Genomic DNA, 20,240 nt, shown 5'->3' on the forward strand with positions numbered 1-20,240 from the left:
TCTCTGTTTCCCTGTTAACTCAATATCTGGCCACAAAAGCCCGGGTATAAAGTCATTGTTCCCGCTGAAAGGTGCGGAGACAAAGAGGTTAAGGCAGCCCTCGTTTCCACAGCGCAGGCGGGAAAGTGATATTCACGGCGTGGGAAAACCCCCGAGCGACTCCTTCATCGTTGATCCGCCTGAGCACAGACGTGACGAATAAACATCCCTCCAGCACCCAGCAGCAAAACACAAATGAAACTCTTCGACTCGAAGGCGAGGTGGTAGGAGACCCTTGGGCTCGCTGACTGCTGTTTTAACGTGAACCTGAAGTGGCGTGTTGAGTTCTACAGCCGTCACGTAGTTCAGCACATGCAGGCTTCACATCACATCAGAGGAGAAAAGGACGATGACTGCAGGAAACCAAAACTCAGTGTGTTTAGTGAGCTCTGAATTGGGAGGGGGGGTGAAGAAATTCAGCAAATGTTTGTAAAGCAGTTTAAAGACGGTTCGCCTCCAATTACGTTTGTACGGCCTGAAAGTTTGTTTCCTGTCTGATCATCTGACTGCTTATGTTGTGGACTTTGTTGGACTGATCTTAGATCTCAGCAATCAACTCGGAGAGTACAATGTTCCCAAATATGACACAAACGATAGACAACACGAGACCCAATGAACTAGAAGATTAACCAAGATGCCACATATCAACCCAGATGGTCCACTTTATTCCATAGTACCACACCTCATGAGCAGCGTAGATGCTAGACACACTGTGGATCCAGAAGTGTGTGAGAGTGTTCTGGGGTTTCTCCATGAAGTAAGACGTTGGGTAACTGAGGTTACTGACAGACTTTGTGGCCCCAGATGTGTTGAGAAACGCTGCTGAACTTTCACCCAATCCCACTGGAGAGGACGGTTACAACAGGCTGCAAGACATCCACGCTGCAGCAGCAGAAGAAGAAGAAGAAGAATAAGTCGTACTTGTCAGGCACAAGATATGCCCTGTTTGATTTCTTCAAGATACTTGAACTCTGGAGTGTTTATTCCGGAAAGAAATTTACTGATTTTCTGTTCATTTTCAGATACACCAGAGAAGGCTGCGTCTTACAAATCCTCCTCCTTGTGCACGACGGGACTGACTTTGGTTCATGAGTCGGTTCTCAGTGGGAGCCTGAATGAGCCACATACAAAAGTACAGCAGAAAGATCTTTTCCCACTCTACTGCGGACCAAAGAAAGCAAACTGTAGGTGTGATCACACCCTCAACGCTGGCAAAACAAGCCAACAAAACTGGAACAAATGATTTCTGACGCACAAAATGTTTAGTTAGAGGGTTTTCTCCTGGTGGACAAAAACAAGGGATACATGAGATGTCAGGAGATAAACAAACACAGCAACAATGGAGGGTTTGGTCAGCTCTAATCGGTTTCCCATCCTGCCCTCCATCTCTTTCAGTCTCTTTCAATCAGTTAGTGAGGTCCAGCATCAGACCTGTGAACAACTACAGGGAGTCAAGAGGGAGACAAAGCTCTGTGTGTGTGTGTGTGTGTGTGTGTGTGTGTGTGTGAGAGAGAGAGAGAGAGAGAGAGAGAGAGAGAGAGAGAGAGAGAGAGAGAGAGAGAGAGAGAGAGAGAGAGAGAGAGAGAGAGAGAGAGAGAGATGCTTTAATCACCATTGCTCACCTGAGAGATCACAATGCATGGAGTTCATTCACATCATAACATACAGAGCCCAACTTATACTCCTGCATCTAACACACCATGACTTCACACACACACACACACACACACACACATAAAAACGCCGTGTGCACCTGCTATTAGCATATAATCTGTAAGTGGACACCTTATCTGGCGCAGAACACAGTGCAGTTGGACTGCTGTCAGATCAGCGAAACCTTCTGTGGAGGAGGACTGACTTGCATTTTCTTATGAAGAAAATGTACCAGACAGGCTGATGAGGTCACCTGATGCCACCATCTGCACATTGAGATCTATGATGAACAATCACAATCAAGATAACACACACACACACACGCACAGACACACACTAATATTAATATACCATACTGGTTTCCAATTGGCTGGCAGGTCTCCACTGAAACTGTATATCAGGACATGTCAAACATGGTGCAACTTTGACTGCACTTCTAAATCAGCCCTCAGTGTGGACCAAACTACAGGTAACCATGGCAACAACGCTAACAGATCCAGCTACATCACCAGTGAAGAAGTCTGAGTCTGCAGCATCACTCACACTGTGGTCTTCTTCACCTCTTTTTACTGGGCAAGCGTACTGGCAAGATTCTCGAGGACCAGTGACAAGTTTTGACAAAACAATCCAAACGAACTTCTCAAGCTCACATCATGAAGAACAGTAAGTGGAGCTTCAGCTCAGGTTATTTTGTGGAGTTTCCAGGGTCAAGAGTTAACTTTCATGATTGCATTAATAAAGTTACAACACAAGTTACTGAATTTAAATGATAAAATTTTGTCTTGCAACTTTTCACACACACATACAATCAAGCACACTTTTGTGGAACCTTGTGGGGCGATTTTGTCCTCATTATGTAACCGTGAGAACAGCTTCACGTCCCCTGTGCTGCCCCTGTAGTCACACATCAAAACAAATCCAGCAGCATCAAGAATCGATCAGCCGCACAGACTGAGCAGCTAATCACACATTCATGCACCTCCGGAGCAGGTCAGCTGACATGGAGCCAGCGGCAGCGTGGGAAAGATGAGCAGCCAGCCGTGCCTGGTGAGCACACACCACGTAACAGAGTCCATCCCGCAGGCTTTCAGGGTTATTAAAGACACAGAGGAGACGCAGGGGACACTCTGTGGTCTGATCCAGGTTAGCATACATGGCTTCATGAGTCAAGACCTCTGGGGTTTGGATGCATGAAGAGAAGTAAAACAACATCCTGTTCTTCAGTCTCTTTGCCTTTCTGTCTGACAGTCTGATTCACTAAGAAGGACATTACAAGCTCTGTGACTGCGCTTTAACGAGGACACAAGGACAAACTGGTGTGCATCACATGATGCTGTAATTACACTGTTTGGTCACTACATCAGAATGGCGCTGTTCCTGAGGGCTTGAGGTAATCTGAGGGCCGCTGAGGCTTCATCTTCATTAACCAAATGTTTGCATGCTGAGTGTGAATGCGTGACACGTGTAAATGAAGCTATCTTTCTTACTGATATCACTTCAAGCAGCCTTATTTCACAAAATTTAACAGTAAGCACCAACTGTGAACCAAACATACCATATCATCTGTCTCATCACACCCTCCTCCTCCTCGTTTCCAAAACTAATCAACCAAGAAAGCACCACCAAACCGAGAACTGACGGACGAGCAGGTGAGCGTGCCAGCGAGGCACTCGGCAAATGAGCCAAACGAGACAACGACGGGCAGTGACGTCTTCGAGGAACCAAGCGATGAAGCGTCATCCAACATTGCACTTTGTGATTGCTCACTGATACTCCTGCGAGTGAGGTGATCTGACGCTATGATTCCAGGCTGTAATCATAGCCTGTTTTCCTAATGCTATTTCACTAAAACATTTATTCTAGGGGGGAGGAGGAGGAGGTCTCTAAACAACAGCTGTTCCACCTCTGTCATCTCAGATCTGCTGGGCTGGGGGGGGGGGGGGGGGGGGGGGTGTTCAAGAGTGGGCCATGAAACTGAAGGAGTACACACTCTTGATCCTCGACTTACTCACAGAGGGGTGAGGGGAGGACAGCAGCTCTAAAAATACCCCATTAGGAGAGAGGGAGAGACGGGGGAGGCTTGAGTGAGCAGAGGAGGAAGAGGAGAAGAAGAAAATGCTTGTTTTGTTGCTCCACTCACTACTGTACATCTTAAGTTTCTGCATCCTAAAAAGATGCCTCCCTCGTGACAGAAACCTCACAAGGAAGCTGGGTGGAGGCATGTTTTTTAAAAAGAGGGGGCTGCTTCCTCACTCCATCGGTCAGCCTCCCCCCTTCCCTTTCATGAAAAACGATGTCACTAAAGACCCAAACAGCCAGAGGGGCTAACATGAAGGAGGAATGATCAGCGAAGGAGAGGGCACAACAATGTCCTCCTTTTTATATTTTAATTCATGTCAGGACCAGTGGCCCAGATACTGGGGCCGACCAAAGGAGTCCACTATAGCAGCACCAGAGGCTGCAGGCCATGGCCTCACACAAACACACTCAGTTAGCCAGTGTCTGTCAGCCAGCAGCAGACTGCAACCCACAGTCTGCAGTGGCAGCAGGAGGATGTTTGGCCTCAAAAAGTGTGAGGAGGATGTCATTTCGCATCCTGGAGAACTGCAGGTCACAGCCTCAAAGCTGACTTATTTTCCTTAAAACAAAAATAACAAATTGTGATAACATGATAATTTAAAATTGATTTCCCCATAAAGTAGGTTTATTTTGAATGTGCTGAGCTGAGGTGTCAGAAACATGAACATTCATGGCTGAATATTTAACCCATTTCAACAATCAACTGAGTGCGAGCATTTGATTGCGTGTCAGACGCGTCATCCAGCCAAACTTTGAGCGTTTTGGTGGCATCTCAGCCCACTTGACGAACACTTGTGGCGACTGGCTGCAAGCAAAACCACAGGATTACTCAATATAGGAGTCATTGACTCAACAAGTTTGAATACTACTGGGTATCAAGTTATTGTGGTCGATGCCTAGTCAGAGTAATTTAACATAAAGATTTGAATCCAAAGTCCACTTTCCTATTCTCCATGACAACGGAGTCAAATTTACCCTCTTAAAAAGCTGTTCAAAATTCTTCCTCGAGTCATTTTCACGTCAGACGAGACTTCTGATCACTGTTCAGAGGAGGAAACAGAAGCACAATCAACACCTTCAAGCTCCTTCATGAATATTTAACGACATTTTCCTATGTGTGATATCATCGAAGCTAATTTAACAAAGATCTGTTGGTGGATGAGTGAACAGAGACCATCTCTGAGCCAGTTATACCATATGAACAGGTATGTCGTGCACGAGTCTGTTCTGTCCTGACCAGTGAGGGACTTCTGTGAGGGAGTTCTGCCTCAAAAGCACAACTGAAACGCTATCCAGCACACAGAGTCCTGGACGAGCAGCAGAGGAGGAATCCCTCCTCCAGGCCTGCATCAGACATCACGTTTGCACAGCAGACACAGCAGTGATAGAACTACAGTATGATTACTGGAATCAGGTTGACTAATAAAAGCTATCCGTTAAACAGGAAAAAGGCCAAAATGACAAAACTTCTCTGATTGCAGCTTCTGAAATACAAGACTTAACTGATTCTGATACTCAGGCTGTATCTAACAATTATTTTTTGTTTCTTATTTTCATGATTGATCAATTAATTGTTTAGTTCATAAAACACTGATAAAAAATCCTGACAAATGCTCATCTCAGCTCAAGCCAGAGCCCAAAGTGTCTGGAGACGTGATATGTGTGAATACAGATATCCAAAAACACGAAGCGAGATGACACTTTCAAAATACCTTCAACTCGACCTTGACAGCCTCATCAGTAGAAGCTGCTGAACATTGATACCCTCCTCCCTTTGTGCCCCTCGCTCTCTCTCTCTCTCTCTCTCTCTCTCACACACACACACACACACACACACACACTCCTCCACCCCCTCCCAGGGGGATAGTGGAAAATACTGACCCCACACACGCCAAGTGAGACAATGACCCAATAACGGATAGAGCGTGAACCTGAGAGGCGGCGAGGTAAAGGCATCCCCCGGCCCAGATTGACCGGGATCTTCACTTGTTTGAGTAGTTGGTGACACTGATATCCACCGCCTGTGTCGCACACAACTTAGTGGTAACCGTATCCGCCCGCTGGGCCCCAACTTACTACTTCCATCTTCCCGTCTGCTGACAGCTGACCATGGCGAGTGATGAATGGAGAGGTCATGTAGCCACAAAGCACCCGATGTGTATGTATCTGACATGAACACACAGGAGCAGAAGCCTCACCAAGCATCTCATTCCAAACACTCCCTTTTTTCAAACAGCAATTAAAGGTTAAGTACATGGAGATATCAGGGTGGCAGCCATTAATTTTGTTAGAACACGTGAAAGCGTCTGACACCGTACTTGAATTGTCATCATTGGACAGACTGCTCCACCGCAGTTGCAGAAAATCTTTCAAACAAATATGACACCCACAACTCAGTCAAACCTAAAAATCATTTTATAGGATGAAACTTCTCGCAGCGTAGATGATTTGACTAAAGCACTCGGCACATCAGCACAAGAGCTTTATGGACACATGATCAATTTAAACTTTCATCTGTCCTGTTGATCTTTTCCAGTCTGACTGAGGACTCGCTCAGCTGCTGTGGGAATCAAACCCATGACGTTTCATGTCACTGTTAAAACCTCCCTGATCAAGATCTCTAAGTGTGACAGCAGCTCCTTCAGCCCAACACAGGCTTTCATAAAGCACTGATTGCCAGCACTGTTCCTGTTTCCCACGCTGGCTCTCCAAATAAGGAGCAGGCGCAGCTTCTGATTGGCTCCGCTGCTCTGTTTAGATTAGATAATAAGTTACCTGCCACTTCTTAATCAACACTAGCTTGGAAATCCTTATTTTTTCCCCCCTTCAAACTCTGACACCACACCCCTCCCTCCCTCCCTCCTCCTCCTCACACTGTAACTGAAGCCACACAAACAGCAGCTTGTTTGGTAACTCATCAAACCGAGACACAACTGCACCGCCGCTGTGCGTAAAAGTCATGCGTCATGCGCGCTCGGGGCTTTTGCTTCACCAGAAACATGCGGACGTTAACTCAACAGCTCCAAGAGAGGAATGTGAAGTCCCGAGAAGTTTGATGATGTAGAGACGCCAAAAGTTGGGAAGAATGAGCGGCACGCAGAAACTTGCAACATAAAAACTGTGCCAAATGTTCGAGCTGGGATGATCGATTTAAAGCTGCTTTCATCATTCGCGGCCAAAACATTCAAACTCCATCAAATTCCAAAGCGTTTTAAAACACAACATAGAGGACACGAACTCGTGTTTTATATGGGATTAAATGAGTTCTGATGATGCATTCAGAATAGTTAAAACTTTCCTCAACAGCACACAGTAAGTAAGACATGAAACTGGCGGAGCGACACCATGATCCACTTACCGGCCACGCGAACTGGAAGGGAATGGTGATCTTCCCGGCATCGCTGTTCCGGTTCTGTCCGCTTTTCTGGCCGGATTTGAACTGAAAAGTATTCCCACCGATAACCTTAGTAGTTTCCGAGCCGTATATGCACGGTCCATTTGTCGTGACCTCCGTTTGGTATTCCTTTAAACACACTCTGAAGTAGGTGTCGCACTCGTCCGCGCCGCAGTGGCCCTCCGCCGCGCTCTTCTCCGCGTCGCAGCAGTCGCCGTTCAGGAGCTGACCTTTAGGGTTTTCCACCGAAATCAACTGCAGCTCGAAGTAACCCGTGGACTGAGACACCTGAGGACAGCAGAGGAGAGTGAAAAGAGCTGCAAGAGCCGCATTCACACGACAGTGCTCATATTATACGAACCTTAAAAGCCTTTTAAAAATGCGTTATTTATTCCTGTCAGCGTGTAATGCAGGTTATCTGAGTGATTTTGTGGTTGGGTGTCCAATGTTATTAACTGCCCGATAACTGAAATGCGGCTCGGTTCATTTAAAGTCTAAATATTGTGCATTTCTGTTGGAAACCAGTGGATTGATTTCAGGGAACAGTACGACTCGGAGTCACCCACGCTACTGTACATCTTGGCACAGCTAAACTGGATAACGAGACCACGTACTCCAATTCAGCTCACTGTGCATATCGGGCTGCAGCCGAACACGGCAGAGTCCACCTCAACAAGACCTGCGGCTCGGCCCAGGATTATTTCAGACAACAAACGAATCGACCAAAGAGCTAAAAGGTGGGAGATCTGCTGCGCAGCAAACAGCAGCTTCAGAGCCACACTAAAACACCAATTAACGCACTCAGTGTTGGCGCCGATGTTTCGCTGATGAAACTTTCAGGGATACGCACGGGACTTTTGGGTTCATTTTGGTAAGGAGCAGCTGATTCCCGCTCCATCACAGACGGCGGATGACATAGCAGACGTTTCCAAAGAAATTTATCTAAGAACATAATACCCCCATCCCCAAAGGAAGCACAAATTTAGAAATTCCGACATCACATGATTCAACTGTCGAGCAGGAAATTCAATTAAGGCTGGAATTTAACCCCTGCAAAAAAAAAAAAAAATCCCCAAACTTTCATTGGGTTGATGAGTTCAACCACCGCTAAAAACATCTCTGAGATCAGCACGACGAAGTTCTCACCTCAGCCCACAGCGTCAGGAGGAGACACACTAGTGAGAGGCGGTGCAGTTTCCCCAGATTATTCCACATGTCTCCGACTGCTCAGTGTTGGTTACCATGAGGGAAATGAAAAATACGCCTGTCTCAATCAGCCAAAATAACAATGAAGAAGAAGAAATCCTCCTCCTCCTTGTGTCCGAGGCGCGCACGGCCTGGCTGCTCCCCGGGATGCCCGCGGCTCTGGAGGAGGAAAAGCGCACCGCTGCTGCTGCTGTTGCTGCTGCTCTTTGGTCCACAGACGCACAAGAAGACGCGCAAACTCCACTTCCCTCCGCCGCTCGACGCACTAAACAGCAGAGAAGAGGAGCAGCGGTGCGTCTCTGCTGCCCAAAGCCGGAGCCGGGCGCTCCCCCGATGATGGGCAGCTACCTGGACCAATCACAGGACGCGTGGGTGGGACGTTTGCCTGCTGAGAGCCAATCAGAGACTGGAGGCGGGAGAGGGAGTAAAGGGGAGGACCGCTGATGGATTTATTATTAAAGTTTTCTCACACAGGAGCTCTTATTTGTCATTCACTCACGCTGTAAAGTGACTGTTTACTGAAAACAATGAAATGAGAGTTTTTCCACAATGAGTCCAAATATGTTTCTTTGGCAATGTTGATGAGGAATTCAGGAGATTCATGTTAACACGATGAAGCAGAGTCTGGCTGTGAGGCAGACCTGCAGACTGTGGGACATGTGTTCAGTGGAGGACACCTGAGCTGCTCCTCACAGGAAACACGGCTGTTAGCGCCCCCTACCGACCGCTCAGCTGCACCCACAGGAGAAGACACTGCATGTAATCAAATACTGTAGTGTTTCAAGTATACTTGTGTATTTTTTTTTTAAATAAGACTGCCTACTTTAACTCCACTTCATATTTGTGTTTTTATTTTATCCCACTAAATTTTGAGTTTTTTGCGCTCTCTTTATTTGGATTAATAAAATCTGCAAGCACCTGACTTGTCATGGAGTATTTGTCCCCCGGAGGATTACAGAACTGCAGAATACAATGTAATTTGGCGGGTATTGTGATCCAAAGAACTTCCCGCACACATTTTGAGTCTTAAAACATCAAAGACAGCAGGCAGCAACTGCATCAAAACTGTGCTGCAGATTCACATTCAAATATAAAATGTGTAATGTTACCTTTGGTCTTCCTGGACTTTAAGTAAGATGTAAAGTCATAAAAACAACAACAACAGCTGTGAAACATTTAAAAAGCCACAGCATTCAGCAGGCTCACTGTGCACAACTGAAAGACCAGCTCAGGTGGAACTAAAGACCTGAATAGCCGTTCAGTTCCATTTAGGTGCCCCAGTGAGTTATCTAATCTGGCCAGCACGCAACAGCAAGAGCTAAATGGAATGCATCCTTTACTACAAGTTTTCTCATTAGCTTTGGCTCACCAGTTGAAATAAAATCTGTTTCTAAATAAAACATAATTCTCATTCAAGAATCAAGCCAGAGCAGGACATAAATGACACGTGGGTTTGATTTCAAGGTGTTTGAGTATAAACACAGAGCTGCTGTCAGTAGTAAAACATATCGATGTGTTGGTTACCTTCAGGGTCTGAGAAATGGATTTTAGACTTAAAGTTGATTCCAGTGATTATTTGGTTTCACTGCAAATTAAACAACCCGATTGACAGCTGCTGATCACTACTGCACAGACTCTGGCTCCGAATGACATCACCAGAACAAGATGGCAGCACTCGTATCAGGGATATTTGGGTTTCGTTTTTGTGCAGTGGCAGGAAGAGGAGACGTGTTGTCCATCTTCTGTCCATGGCATTTAGTCATGAACCAAAGCACTGGACAAATTAAAAACTTGACCTGATGGTGTCACTGGATGAGTAGCAGGATCACTTAACAATGAAGTTCATCCTGAGGGGAACGTCAATGTCTTGCCCCAAATTTCAGGATATTCCATCCAATAGCTGACAAAGCATTTTTCACTCAAGACCAGAAATGTTCACTGCCAGGAGAAGAGTGGCAGACTTCCAGAACAATATTCCTACAGCGATGATGCTAGCATGGCTCAGACAGAACCGAATACTCACTTAAGCTATTAATCATAAATGTTTTGTATAGTTGTCAATGATAAATCTTCTTTGAGTTTCATATTTCAGACATTTTAGTTTCAAGCCTTCCAGCATGCATGAAAACCCTATAAATCTGGGACTTCCAGCATGCAAAGAGGATTTCCTGTCGCTTCCATATCCAACACACCAGGCTTTCATTTGGGCCGGCCTGGAGAACACAGGCGGTCTTAGACTGCGGGACGGTCTGATAAACCAGCTGTTTCTCCCCACACAGATCGTCCCACCGCAGCTTCAGCTCATGCAGACAGCAGATCAGTTCTGCAGGCCGGTCAGGAGGACGGAGCCCGACAGGTGGCCTCTGACACCCTGCAGCAGATGTTTCCTCCCAGGGAAGCAGGTGCAGACACACACACACTCACACATTTAATCAATTGCACATACTTGTGTACACATGACTCAGTCACATGCCTGCACGCAGACACAAACGACTTGTGTTCATCTCTTTACGACGGCTCCTATCAGCAGAGATAAAGAAGTATGGGAAACGCTGCTCACTGACTTCAACTGCAGAAAAAACAAGGTTAATTAGCTGCATAAAAGCTACCGGACTGACAGCTGGACCGGTGATCACTTCTGCTAAGACCATCCTGTATGAAGACAGGCCTACCTTTAGGAGAGCTGCACCTTTAACTTAACTTTGACTGTGGTAAGTAACTTTGCAGAACAAACAGCAGCTTTGTACACCTAAAGAAGCAGTTCACCCAAAAATGAAAACTGAGTCATCGTCTACTCATTCCCATGCCGATGCTGTAGAGACGTCTGCCTTCTCTTGATTGTAATGGAACTACATTTCGCTTCTCTTCTGGTGCTCAAAGCGCAAAAAAAACCTCAAACGCATCAGAAAAACTACGCAGCAACGTCTCTGTGCAGAAACCATGACCTGGTCACTCAGGATAATCCACTGAGCTTGTTGTGAGCACTTACATGGAGGAACTACTTTCTTTCTGTATCACTGTGCAGAAGGAAGTGCGCAGCTGCTCATAGACGATAAACTAGATAACATCTTAGCACAGCTGAAGAAGACACCATGAATGTCTACGTCCCACCCTGTCACGAGGACAAACTCCATGTCCACAATCATAAAGTCATTATGATTCATCTTCTGGGCTCCATGGATACATGTGTCAAATATCACAAGAATCCATTCAAAGGTTGCTTAGATACTTCACTTAAAACACAAACGTTCATCCTCTGAGGACCATGAGCGTCGGTGCAACATCTCATCCAACAGTTGCTGAAATACTTCAGTCTGAATGAGGCCAACATCGTGCACACAGAGTGCTGCAGTTCCCAGTTGAGCTGGTCTCGCTTCACTGAAAATGTTTAGTTTTAAGAGGACACACAGTTAGCATGACACAAAAACAAGACACAGTCTGAACCCCATGTGCAAGAGTTAGCATGTGTAGACCGACACGTCGACTAAAAGAAAACCCTGTTTTCATGTTCAGCAGCTGAATGTTTGAAGGATTAAGAAATTCAGCAGGAGATAAAGTCCCACCTCACATTGCTGGGGCCTCTAATGCACAACAAAGACTAAACAAGAGCCCCACTGAAGTCGAAACACACTGATCTGATATGTCCTGCAGCGCAGATATGATGCTGCTGTTTACGAGAGCTGCACCACAAGACCAGCAAAGACATGACAGATTATTGAGGTTTATTCCCTAACACAATGTGCTTTCAGACTAGAGATGTGTCCATACAGAAACATGTTGGTTTCTGCATTCAAGCTCTTATTAAAGCTCCAGCAGCAGAAGGTGACCTTGTACCTAAGAATGAGATGCACTGGGCTTTTATGTACCCTCAGCTTGAAAACGTCAGCATCAGTACCAGACAACTGAAGCAGCTGCACAATGTGACGTGGTTTACCCCCTGACAAAGTCCCAAAAGAGAGTGGAGGTTGAGGCTGAGCGGTGGGTCGGAAACACACGCCGCTGATATCTTCTCGAGTCTAACCACCTAGTTTTCATCTCTAAACGTAACCAAAGGGGCGTTTCCTGTGAAACACGTGTTACGGCTCAGCTCGACACCATGGGGCACTGTGAGCATTTGGATGAGGTTCGTGACAAAGCGCTGGTTTGATGAGCTGGGATGATAACATGTTGTACGCTCACTCTATATATAGTTATGTACCATATAGTTACTGTCTATTGATTTATACTGCATCTATGACCTGCAGGTCTGTCTCTGCCCCAGTCCCACTGATACAAATTCCTCCACATTAATCACACCTGGTGATTAAAGTAATTATGCCTCTGATGACTATATTTTATGATGTGAGTGGACATGAAATATTCAGACTGATCCCTCAGTCGCTGGTAGAGGAGCTGAGTCAGCACTGCAGGTGAGCACAGCGTGTGCCTACCTGCACAGGACGAGTCTTTCTGCCGCCCTTTCACTTTTTATTACTCTCGTTTGTTCATCTGATGGCTTCACATGCATATGACACCAGTTTACTAAGTTTGGTGAATAAGATGCAAAATCATTTCCCCTCTGGGACAAAATCCAGTATGTGAGCACATGTGCAGTCTGGTCCCAGTCTGCCCTTCTGTTTCCCAAGTTCTGCTGTTGAATGGTGGACAGGAAACATAATGTCACAGTGAAGCTGACCTTTGACCTCTTGGATAGAAAATGTCATCACTTCATCATTTTATCCTGTTGGATATTTGTGCGATACAGTCAGCAAATTCAGATCAGTTCATCTTTGGGTGCAACAGAACATTTGTGCCAAATTCCTGACGTTGCTCTTACCAGAGAGAGACAGACGGACGGAAAGACAGAAAACATAATGCCCCCGCACACTCGTCCTACCACACCTTCTCAGAGCAGAAGTCACTTTTCTCCTCTAATCAAACATCAGAATCTTCAAATCTTTGTCTTTCTGGCTTAGTGACTCATGAGCTACTGTTGAAAATCAAAGGCTGAGGTGTCCTCAAGAAGGCCTGCTGGCCAAAAACACAATCGCTTCCACCTTCACGTGCTGCTTCTGCACACAATGTCGAGTACAAGAGCACACAAACAGGCTGAGGGCTGAGAGGGCTGCCATAGAAACGTTTACAAGTCCCGTCCTGAAGAATGCAAACAGAGCTGGAGCTCTTATCTGACAAAAGAGTAAACTTTAGACAGTCCTGTTGCGACTTGCCTGTGTGGTCTTTCAACTGCAACACGGCACATCGGAGGATCATTTTGTCAGAACGCATGATTGTCTTAGTTTTCCAATCCTTGTATAACCCAGCAACTTGAAGAAAAATGCATTCTTGTTTACAGGAACAGCTCGGGAGGCGGGCAGTTACAGGAGAAAAGAGAAAGGATTAGACAGCGTCAGCGCTTTGATGATGTGGTTCAGGGAGTGGAGAGACTCACTGATTCACGCTCAGGTTCCCGGCAGGGGTTTGAGCGTGTGATGCTCACTTCCAAAAGCGTCGACTAACCCTCTGACAGATCACTGTTGCTCACAGGGTGGAGTGAGAGTCTGGGTCAAACTGCAGCTCCGAGCTGTTCGGAGAGGCGGGCATCAGGAGTCCTCGGCTTGCGTCAGGTATGTTATGTTATCAGGCAGCCTGAGGCGAGCCTGTCACAGTCAGATGTGGATCAGCGTCTGGAAGCCAAGCTCCAGCAATCGAGAAGGTTGTCGGACTTGGAGGAAAATAAAAACAAAAACATGGAAGTGCTGCCTGCTCTGTGTCTCCGTCTGTGGTGCAGACCGACACTCACAAGCTCTACCATCATCATCATGAAGGCCTGGTTGGGTTTAGGCACAAAAAAACACTCGATCACGTTGTGCCTTAAAATACCTGATCTTGTCATCAGACACGAATGCTCTGAGGCACACAACTGCAATTGTGTTTCAAGTTCGAAACACGTTGCATCAAATTCAGATTAAGAATAAGGTTGATGAGGTAACATAGTAGTTGAGTAAAAGTCAAAAAGGATCATCATATTGTGTTTTATTTCTGATTCACACAGAATCCAAACTTTTTTGGGGAAACAGAGTTGTAGTTAACAGAAAGGTTAACGTCAAGCTGGAAGGTGTGAAATCAGACTGGTGCTTAAGGCCCAAAGCTTCAGTCGCCACTTCCTTCTCAAACACTGACTCAGTCAGGCTGCACACCAACGCCATATTTTATGACAGCTGAAGTTATAGACTGATGAAGAAGAGCAGTCAGAATAAACTGAGAGGACGGGTCAGGAGCAAGCATCCACCCTGATGGCTCCACCCTGCGCACAGTGAGGCCACCTCCTGCAGGCGGACACGGTCAACTAAACAGAAACCCTGTTTGACCTCCGCCTGCACCTCCTCTCAGCTCCTGCTTTAAAGGCTCACACCTTCAGAGGAAACACTGTTTGATCACCTGACAGCCCGCTGACAGACTGGAGGCCTACTGCGCCCCCGCACACACACACACACACACACACACACACACACACATACACTCATTCATCTCCACCCTCTGAGAACTGTTGGAACAGGCACTCCAAATGAAGCATTTTACACCCCACTTTCTAAACAACCAACCAAATGTTTGAATCATGCACATACCCACACACACACCCACACACACACACATATTTTCCTTCATACAATAATATGGAGTTATGTGTCATTTTTCTGAAGGACTGTGGGCTGATCCATCGACCTCATTGCCGGTTACAATCATCAATTAAACCTGAGTTTTCCCATTAAGTCTGACAGACAGACTTTATTATGGAGGACAGTGTGATCAGTTCCTGGGTGTCAGGGCTGAGGACTAATCGAACCACCTGGTGGCTGGTTTCCCTCTGGACGATCTCACAGTTTCATCTAATTATCTAGTTTTATTAAAGCGATGATTCGAGGTTTTGGGGCCCCTGACATTCACAGCCTTTTCTCAGACTTTAAACGGATTCATCCAATTTTACCTTTGACCTAGAAACCCCGATATCCCCAGAGTCCCATAAAAATAATGCCGTTTTGAGAGCTGCCAAGTGAAGAGAAACTCTGTGTGGCAGCTGCAGCAACATTCAAAAGCATTTGCGCCTTCTTGTAACTTCAGCATTAAATGCAACACAGGAAGTTGTTTCTCTTCTTGTAAAAGTGTCAGTTTGTCGCAGCACCTCTTTACCAGTCTGTCTCACCTCACCTGTCTTAGCAGCCGAGTGGCTGAGTTTGACGAAACAGTATAAACTTTGTGAAACATTGTCACACTTACGTGTGTGTTTATCCGCATACACAGTGAGATCCAGTACTTTCATCTGTTCTGCAGTAAAAGCTCGGTAAAGTAACAGTACTTTAACTTGAGGACGATATTCTCCAACTCTGCACCTCCAACCACCAATTTCAATTCATGTCTGACTCTGTGACACAGACAGTGTGTCTGTGGTTTTCCAGCCTAATCATGACAGTTCTCTGAAAACCACAATTATTTAACCTCAAAGGCGTAGACACACACACACACAAAACTCCTCCAACACACATAAAAATCATGACGCACACTCACAAACGCTCCATCATACCTTCACACGAAGGCACAAACACACAGAAATCCAACACTGCTGCTCCAACAGACAGCCACCCATCTACACCCACGGGCCTTTACACACAAACGCCCACTTATTAACGCAGACGCCCACACAGGGCAGGTGGCAGGTGAGCAGGTGTTTGTTGGCTGGCGGATTCAGTTCCTCTGATCTGAGGTCAGCAGCAGGTGCAGCCGCTATAATCCAAAGGATCGTGTCTGATAACACTGGAGCCACGATGGTTTACGGCCTTTATCACCTGCAGCAGGCCGGAGGACTGAAACCCTCACACCTGTCTGTCTGTCTGTGCATCACTGCGACGGCATTCCAAATGTGGCAAACCTTTGCTTTCCGATGGGTTTGGACAACAAGTTGGGCAACCAAAGTGCCCTTTCATGTTGTGGCAGGAAGCCTTCGCACACTGGGCGCACAGATGCTGAGACCGATGGCCAGGGATGAAACGTGTTGCCCGGGAGGAGCGGGAGGAGACGGAGGTATGAGCTACCTCAACAGGCTGCTGCCACCGCGACCCAAACACGCAGACTGATATCTACACCTGCCTCCGCCCGGATGCTTCACACCAAAATCACAAGAGGGACGAGCGAAACACTGAGTGCTGTCCAGCTTTCTTTGGACACGCGGTTACGTTTCTTCCACACTGAGGCTGTAGAAACATCCAACCTAATGTCTAATGTGAGTAATTAAAGCGGACATCAAGACGTTAGACTGTATTTTATTTTAGCAAAGCCCTTCATGCGCTGACGTGTTTGAAAACTAAGTGATTTAAAAAATGATTTTGCTATCTGTGTAAAGTCCAGGTCGAGTAAAAGTTATGATCCCCAGCTCTGGTAAACCAGCCAGAGGAGAATCTGCAGCTCTAACATTCACAAAAAGGTCAAATAAAAATGAGAGAGAAAGTGAATCTGAGAGCCAGAACCAAAAATGTTTTGCACTTTGAGTTTAACTGGAGGCCTTTTCTTCTTTCTGCTTTGGCACTTGGACCGGTGGCAGATGTTATGCCGAGTGTCTCTCACCTCGCTGCAGGCTCTGATTTCAGCACTAAAACACAAAGCAGGTCCCTGTCATCTTACAAGGCAGCATATGGGCCCCGGTTCCCACACCCCGTCCCATGTAAACATCTCATTAAGCTCTGCAGGGTGGGAAGCCCTCAGCTCTCAAAAGGAAGGAACAAAATGACGACACCCCCCCCTCACCGCCCTCCACAGACAGTGTCAATTAGGCCCCCGTCTGAGATTGCTGGCTGCAGGTCCTGTGAAGCTACAGGTAATCACTGCAAATTAATACCTGCACCAGCTCAAGGGGCTCTGTGAAAGCTTTTAAAAGGGTTTGGATGAGGCTTCCTGCATCCTGCACACCTGATGACAAGTCAGATCAGATCAGATCAAATGTTTAAGAGTTGAAAGTCTGTACAATCACAAGCATTCTATGACGAGTTCATACTAAAGACAAGCAAGAGGAGGGGGGAGAATAAAGGTCCCAGGTTTAGGTGCGGGTCAAAGGGTCAACAGAGCGGGAGGACAGACCAGGACTTTGGTCTCTGTGACCCGCTGAGTGTCCCCCTGCTGCTAACACTAAACTCAAACACCTGAGAGGCGGAGCTTCACCTCTACGACCTGAACACCAAAATGCTCCACAGAAGCCAAAGTGACACTCAGGAGTGAACTTTAATTTTAAAGTCTACACAGCAGCTCTGCAAATGTTCTCTACAAGAAAATGACTTCAGCTGCAAAGCATAAAACATCCACACATTGACTCTACACTTGTTTAAAGCAACCAAAGTAAGCATCACAAGAACTGTAACATAATAACAAAGTAAAGTAGGAGAACCTGAACCTACTCCTTACTTCTGTGATACAGAGAGAAAATAGTTCCTACATGAAACTGTTCCCAACAAGGCCTGTGGCTCATCCTGAGTAACCGGGTCATGACTGCTGGACAGAGACATCACTGCTGGGGTGTTTCGGATGTATTTTTGTCTCTTTGAGCACCACAAGTGAAGTGTCATCTGGTTCCACTGCACTGAAGAGGAGGCAGATGAAATCTCACACCAAAGCAAACAGCCCTACAGGTGAGAGGGTGGCGCCTTTCAGATTTAGTGTCAGTGAAGGAGGCGAAACAAATGAAAGATGAATAAAAAGCTGTATTTAAATGTTAAATCAACACTGATGGTTGGATGAGGCAGACTGTTTGCTTCACTGTGAGCTGGAGCTGCTTCCTGTACATGCTGCTACGTGGAAAGACGACTCATCCCGCAGTTTTGAAAACAGTCAAAGTTTCTCCGTTCAGGCCGAGTTCTTCTAAATGGCAGATATCAGGGGCATCTCAGCGTGTGTTTTATCTGCACAGCCTTTGTGTCGCACATCTGATGGTAGCAGGTAGTGCCATCACTTTCTCCGTGTGTTTTCCACCGGCTGCCACGGACTGTGAGTGTGAATGAGCACATCGCATTCTTTGATGAAAAGATGGAGATTTCAGCATGTGGGCCAGTCGGGTGGCAACACACTACAAGTAATCATGAGCACATGACCAGCCCGGATTACATTTGAAAACTTTATCACAAACTCTTTATCATTATGAATGTGTGCCGAACGTGTCCTCCTGGGTGTCAAAGTCTTAACTCATGTCGGTTTCTCTGCTTGTTTGTCAGTGATGCTAATGCAGTTTTGTTTTTTTTTGTTTTTTTTTTGCCTTTTTTTATTTACTTTGAAAAAGGAAGGGGAACACTAAACAAACAGCATCCCACACGTTGTAGAAGACACAGCACACCTGCACTTTGCTCCAGTGAACACAGAAAACACATGTGAGGAGCTCAAGTTTTTGTGGCTGCGTCCAATTTTAGTGAATTCCAGTAGTCTGAGAGGAGATTAGGCTACACAGAACATTTTGAAGCTAACTACAGCTAACTACAGTCAGTGACGCAGAGTGACTGACTCTAGTTAGCTTCAAAGGTGACTAAATGTTTCTTTGTTTATATATATTTGTGTATATATTTTTTAAATGTACTTTGACTTTAATTAACTGTCTTACCTGTGGCCGCATCACTTCATAAAGTTCTTCACCGGCCGCCATTTTCTCCTGTCGGCACTGAGCATGTGCGATTTTTAACACAGATGGGAAAAAAGAGCGAGGGATCACTTCGTGAAAACATCCATCATCAGCTCTGGTCAAAATCACGTGTCAGTTGCTGGATTTACTAGTCCGAGGTGGCGTTTTACTTGCCCCTGGCAAGCAGGTAGTCCATCTGGTCGTTCATGTTTAAATTTCAGGTGGCTACAGATGGCATTTATGAAGTCAGACTGACACCTGATTTTTTTGAATTTGTGATTTGTTATGATATGACTTTCATTGTCTGAAAGCTAAAAATACTCACGTTGTCTCCAAAACTGGTGGTGATTAACTCTTTTTCAGGGTCCAAATGTCTTTAAAGAATATCAAAACTGGTGTTGTTATAAAGCTAACATCAATAACCCAAGATTTTATGAGCTTATGTCAATGAAAATGCAGCCATGGCAGAAATGTGAAAAAACAGAAGACTCAGCTAAAATTCAATACTTTGATACTGTACTTAGTCACAGTACTTGGGAAAATGAACTGAGTTAATGCTTTCCACGCGACCCGACTGCTGTCATGCAACAGCAGAGGCAGACGCTCGCTGGCGCCTAATAAAGATGGACTTCCTGACCTGAAGAATGCCGTTCGGTCTAAACATGTTAGCTTTCTGACAAAGTCTCGCATTGGCCTACATGTTGCTTTGATTTCTGTCTTTTTTTTCTTCTTCTTCTTTTGCATAACATCCTCAGTGGGAGGCGAGCCGGGATGCGGGAGAGACTCCATTCTCACTACCATCACCACAACCACAACCAGGAGCAACAAGTGTGTGCTTGACTGCATATTTGTGGAGGTGGGCATGTTTGCTTTGGCTCACACGAATATTTCTGGTTAAGTGGAGTAGGTGATACCCCACAGCGGCTCAATCCAGGGGAAATAAGCCTCTTTTAACACCAGACGAAGACATAAATCTTCTCTTTTCTGTCCAAATCAACATGCTGCCCGCATTATCTTTGAGGAGATCTTTCTTTTTTAGCGATTTCTTTCTTTCAGCGGCAGAAATGGGAGGGCTTTAGAAACCTGGCGCCTTGTTGCGTGATGGGGAACACGGTGAATGCCAATCGCAGCTCTTTGTATTTAGATGTTGGTTAAAAATCAGGGCAATGCTCATATCTAAATTATGATTCATTATGTCCACTCAGGACTCAGGCTGCTTTGAAAAGACAGCACAGGGGGAAA

General features: G+C 45.9%; 1 protein-coding gene across 3 annotated transcripts in view; it reads right to left on the bottom strand.

Moving 5' to 3' along the window:
• LOC124071565 (protein jagged-2-like) overlaps positions 1-19,106 on the bottom strand; it is a 56,345-nt gene extending 37,239 nt beyond the window's left edge. The window contains exons 1-2 of one of the 3 annotated variants that reach the window (XM_046412199.1): positions 18,981-19,106; positions 7,130-7,453 (exon numbers count right to left, since the gene is read on the bottom strand). In XM_046412199.1, the coding sequence (XP_046268155.1) occupies positions 7,130-7,453; positions 18,981-19,022 (366 nt within the window). In that variant the 5' untranslated portion in view covers positions 19,023-19,106. Of the gene's footprint in view, positions 1-7,129; positions 7,454-8,311; positions 9,094-18,980 lie in introns of those variants that run through there. The other 2 variants (XM_046412198.1, XM_046412200.1) reach the window with 2 other exon arrangements.
• Positions 19,107-20,240: the final 1,134 nt, after the last annotated feature.

This window comes from Scatophagus argus, chromosome 15, assembly GCF_020382885.2.
Source record: "Scatophagus argus isolate fScaArg1 chromosome 15, fScaArg1.pri, whole genome shotgun sequence".
NCBI lineage: Eukaryota > Metazoa > Chordata > Actinopteri > Scatophagidae > Scatophagus > Scatophagus argus.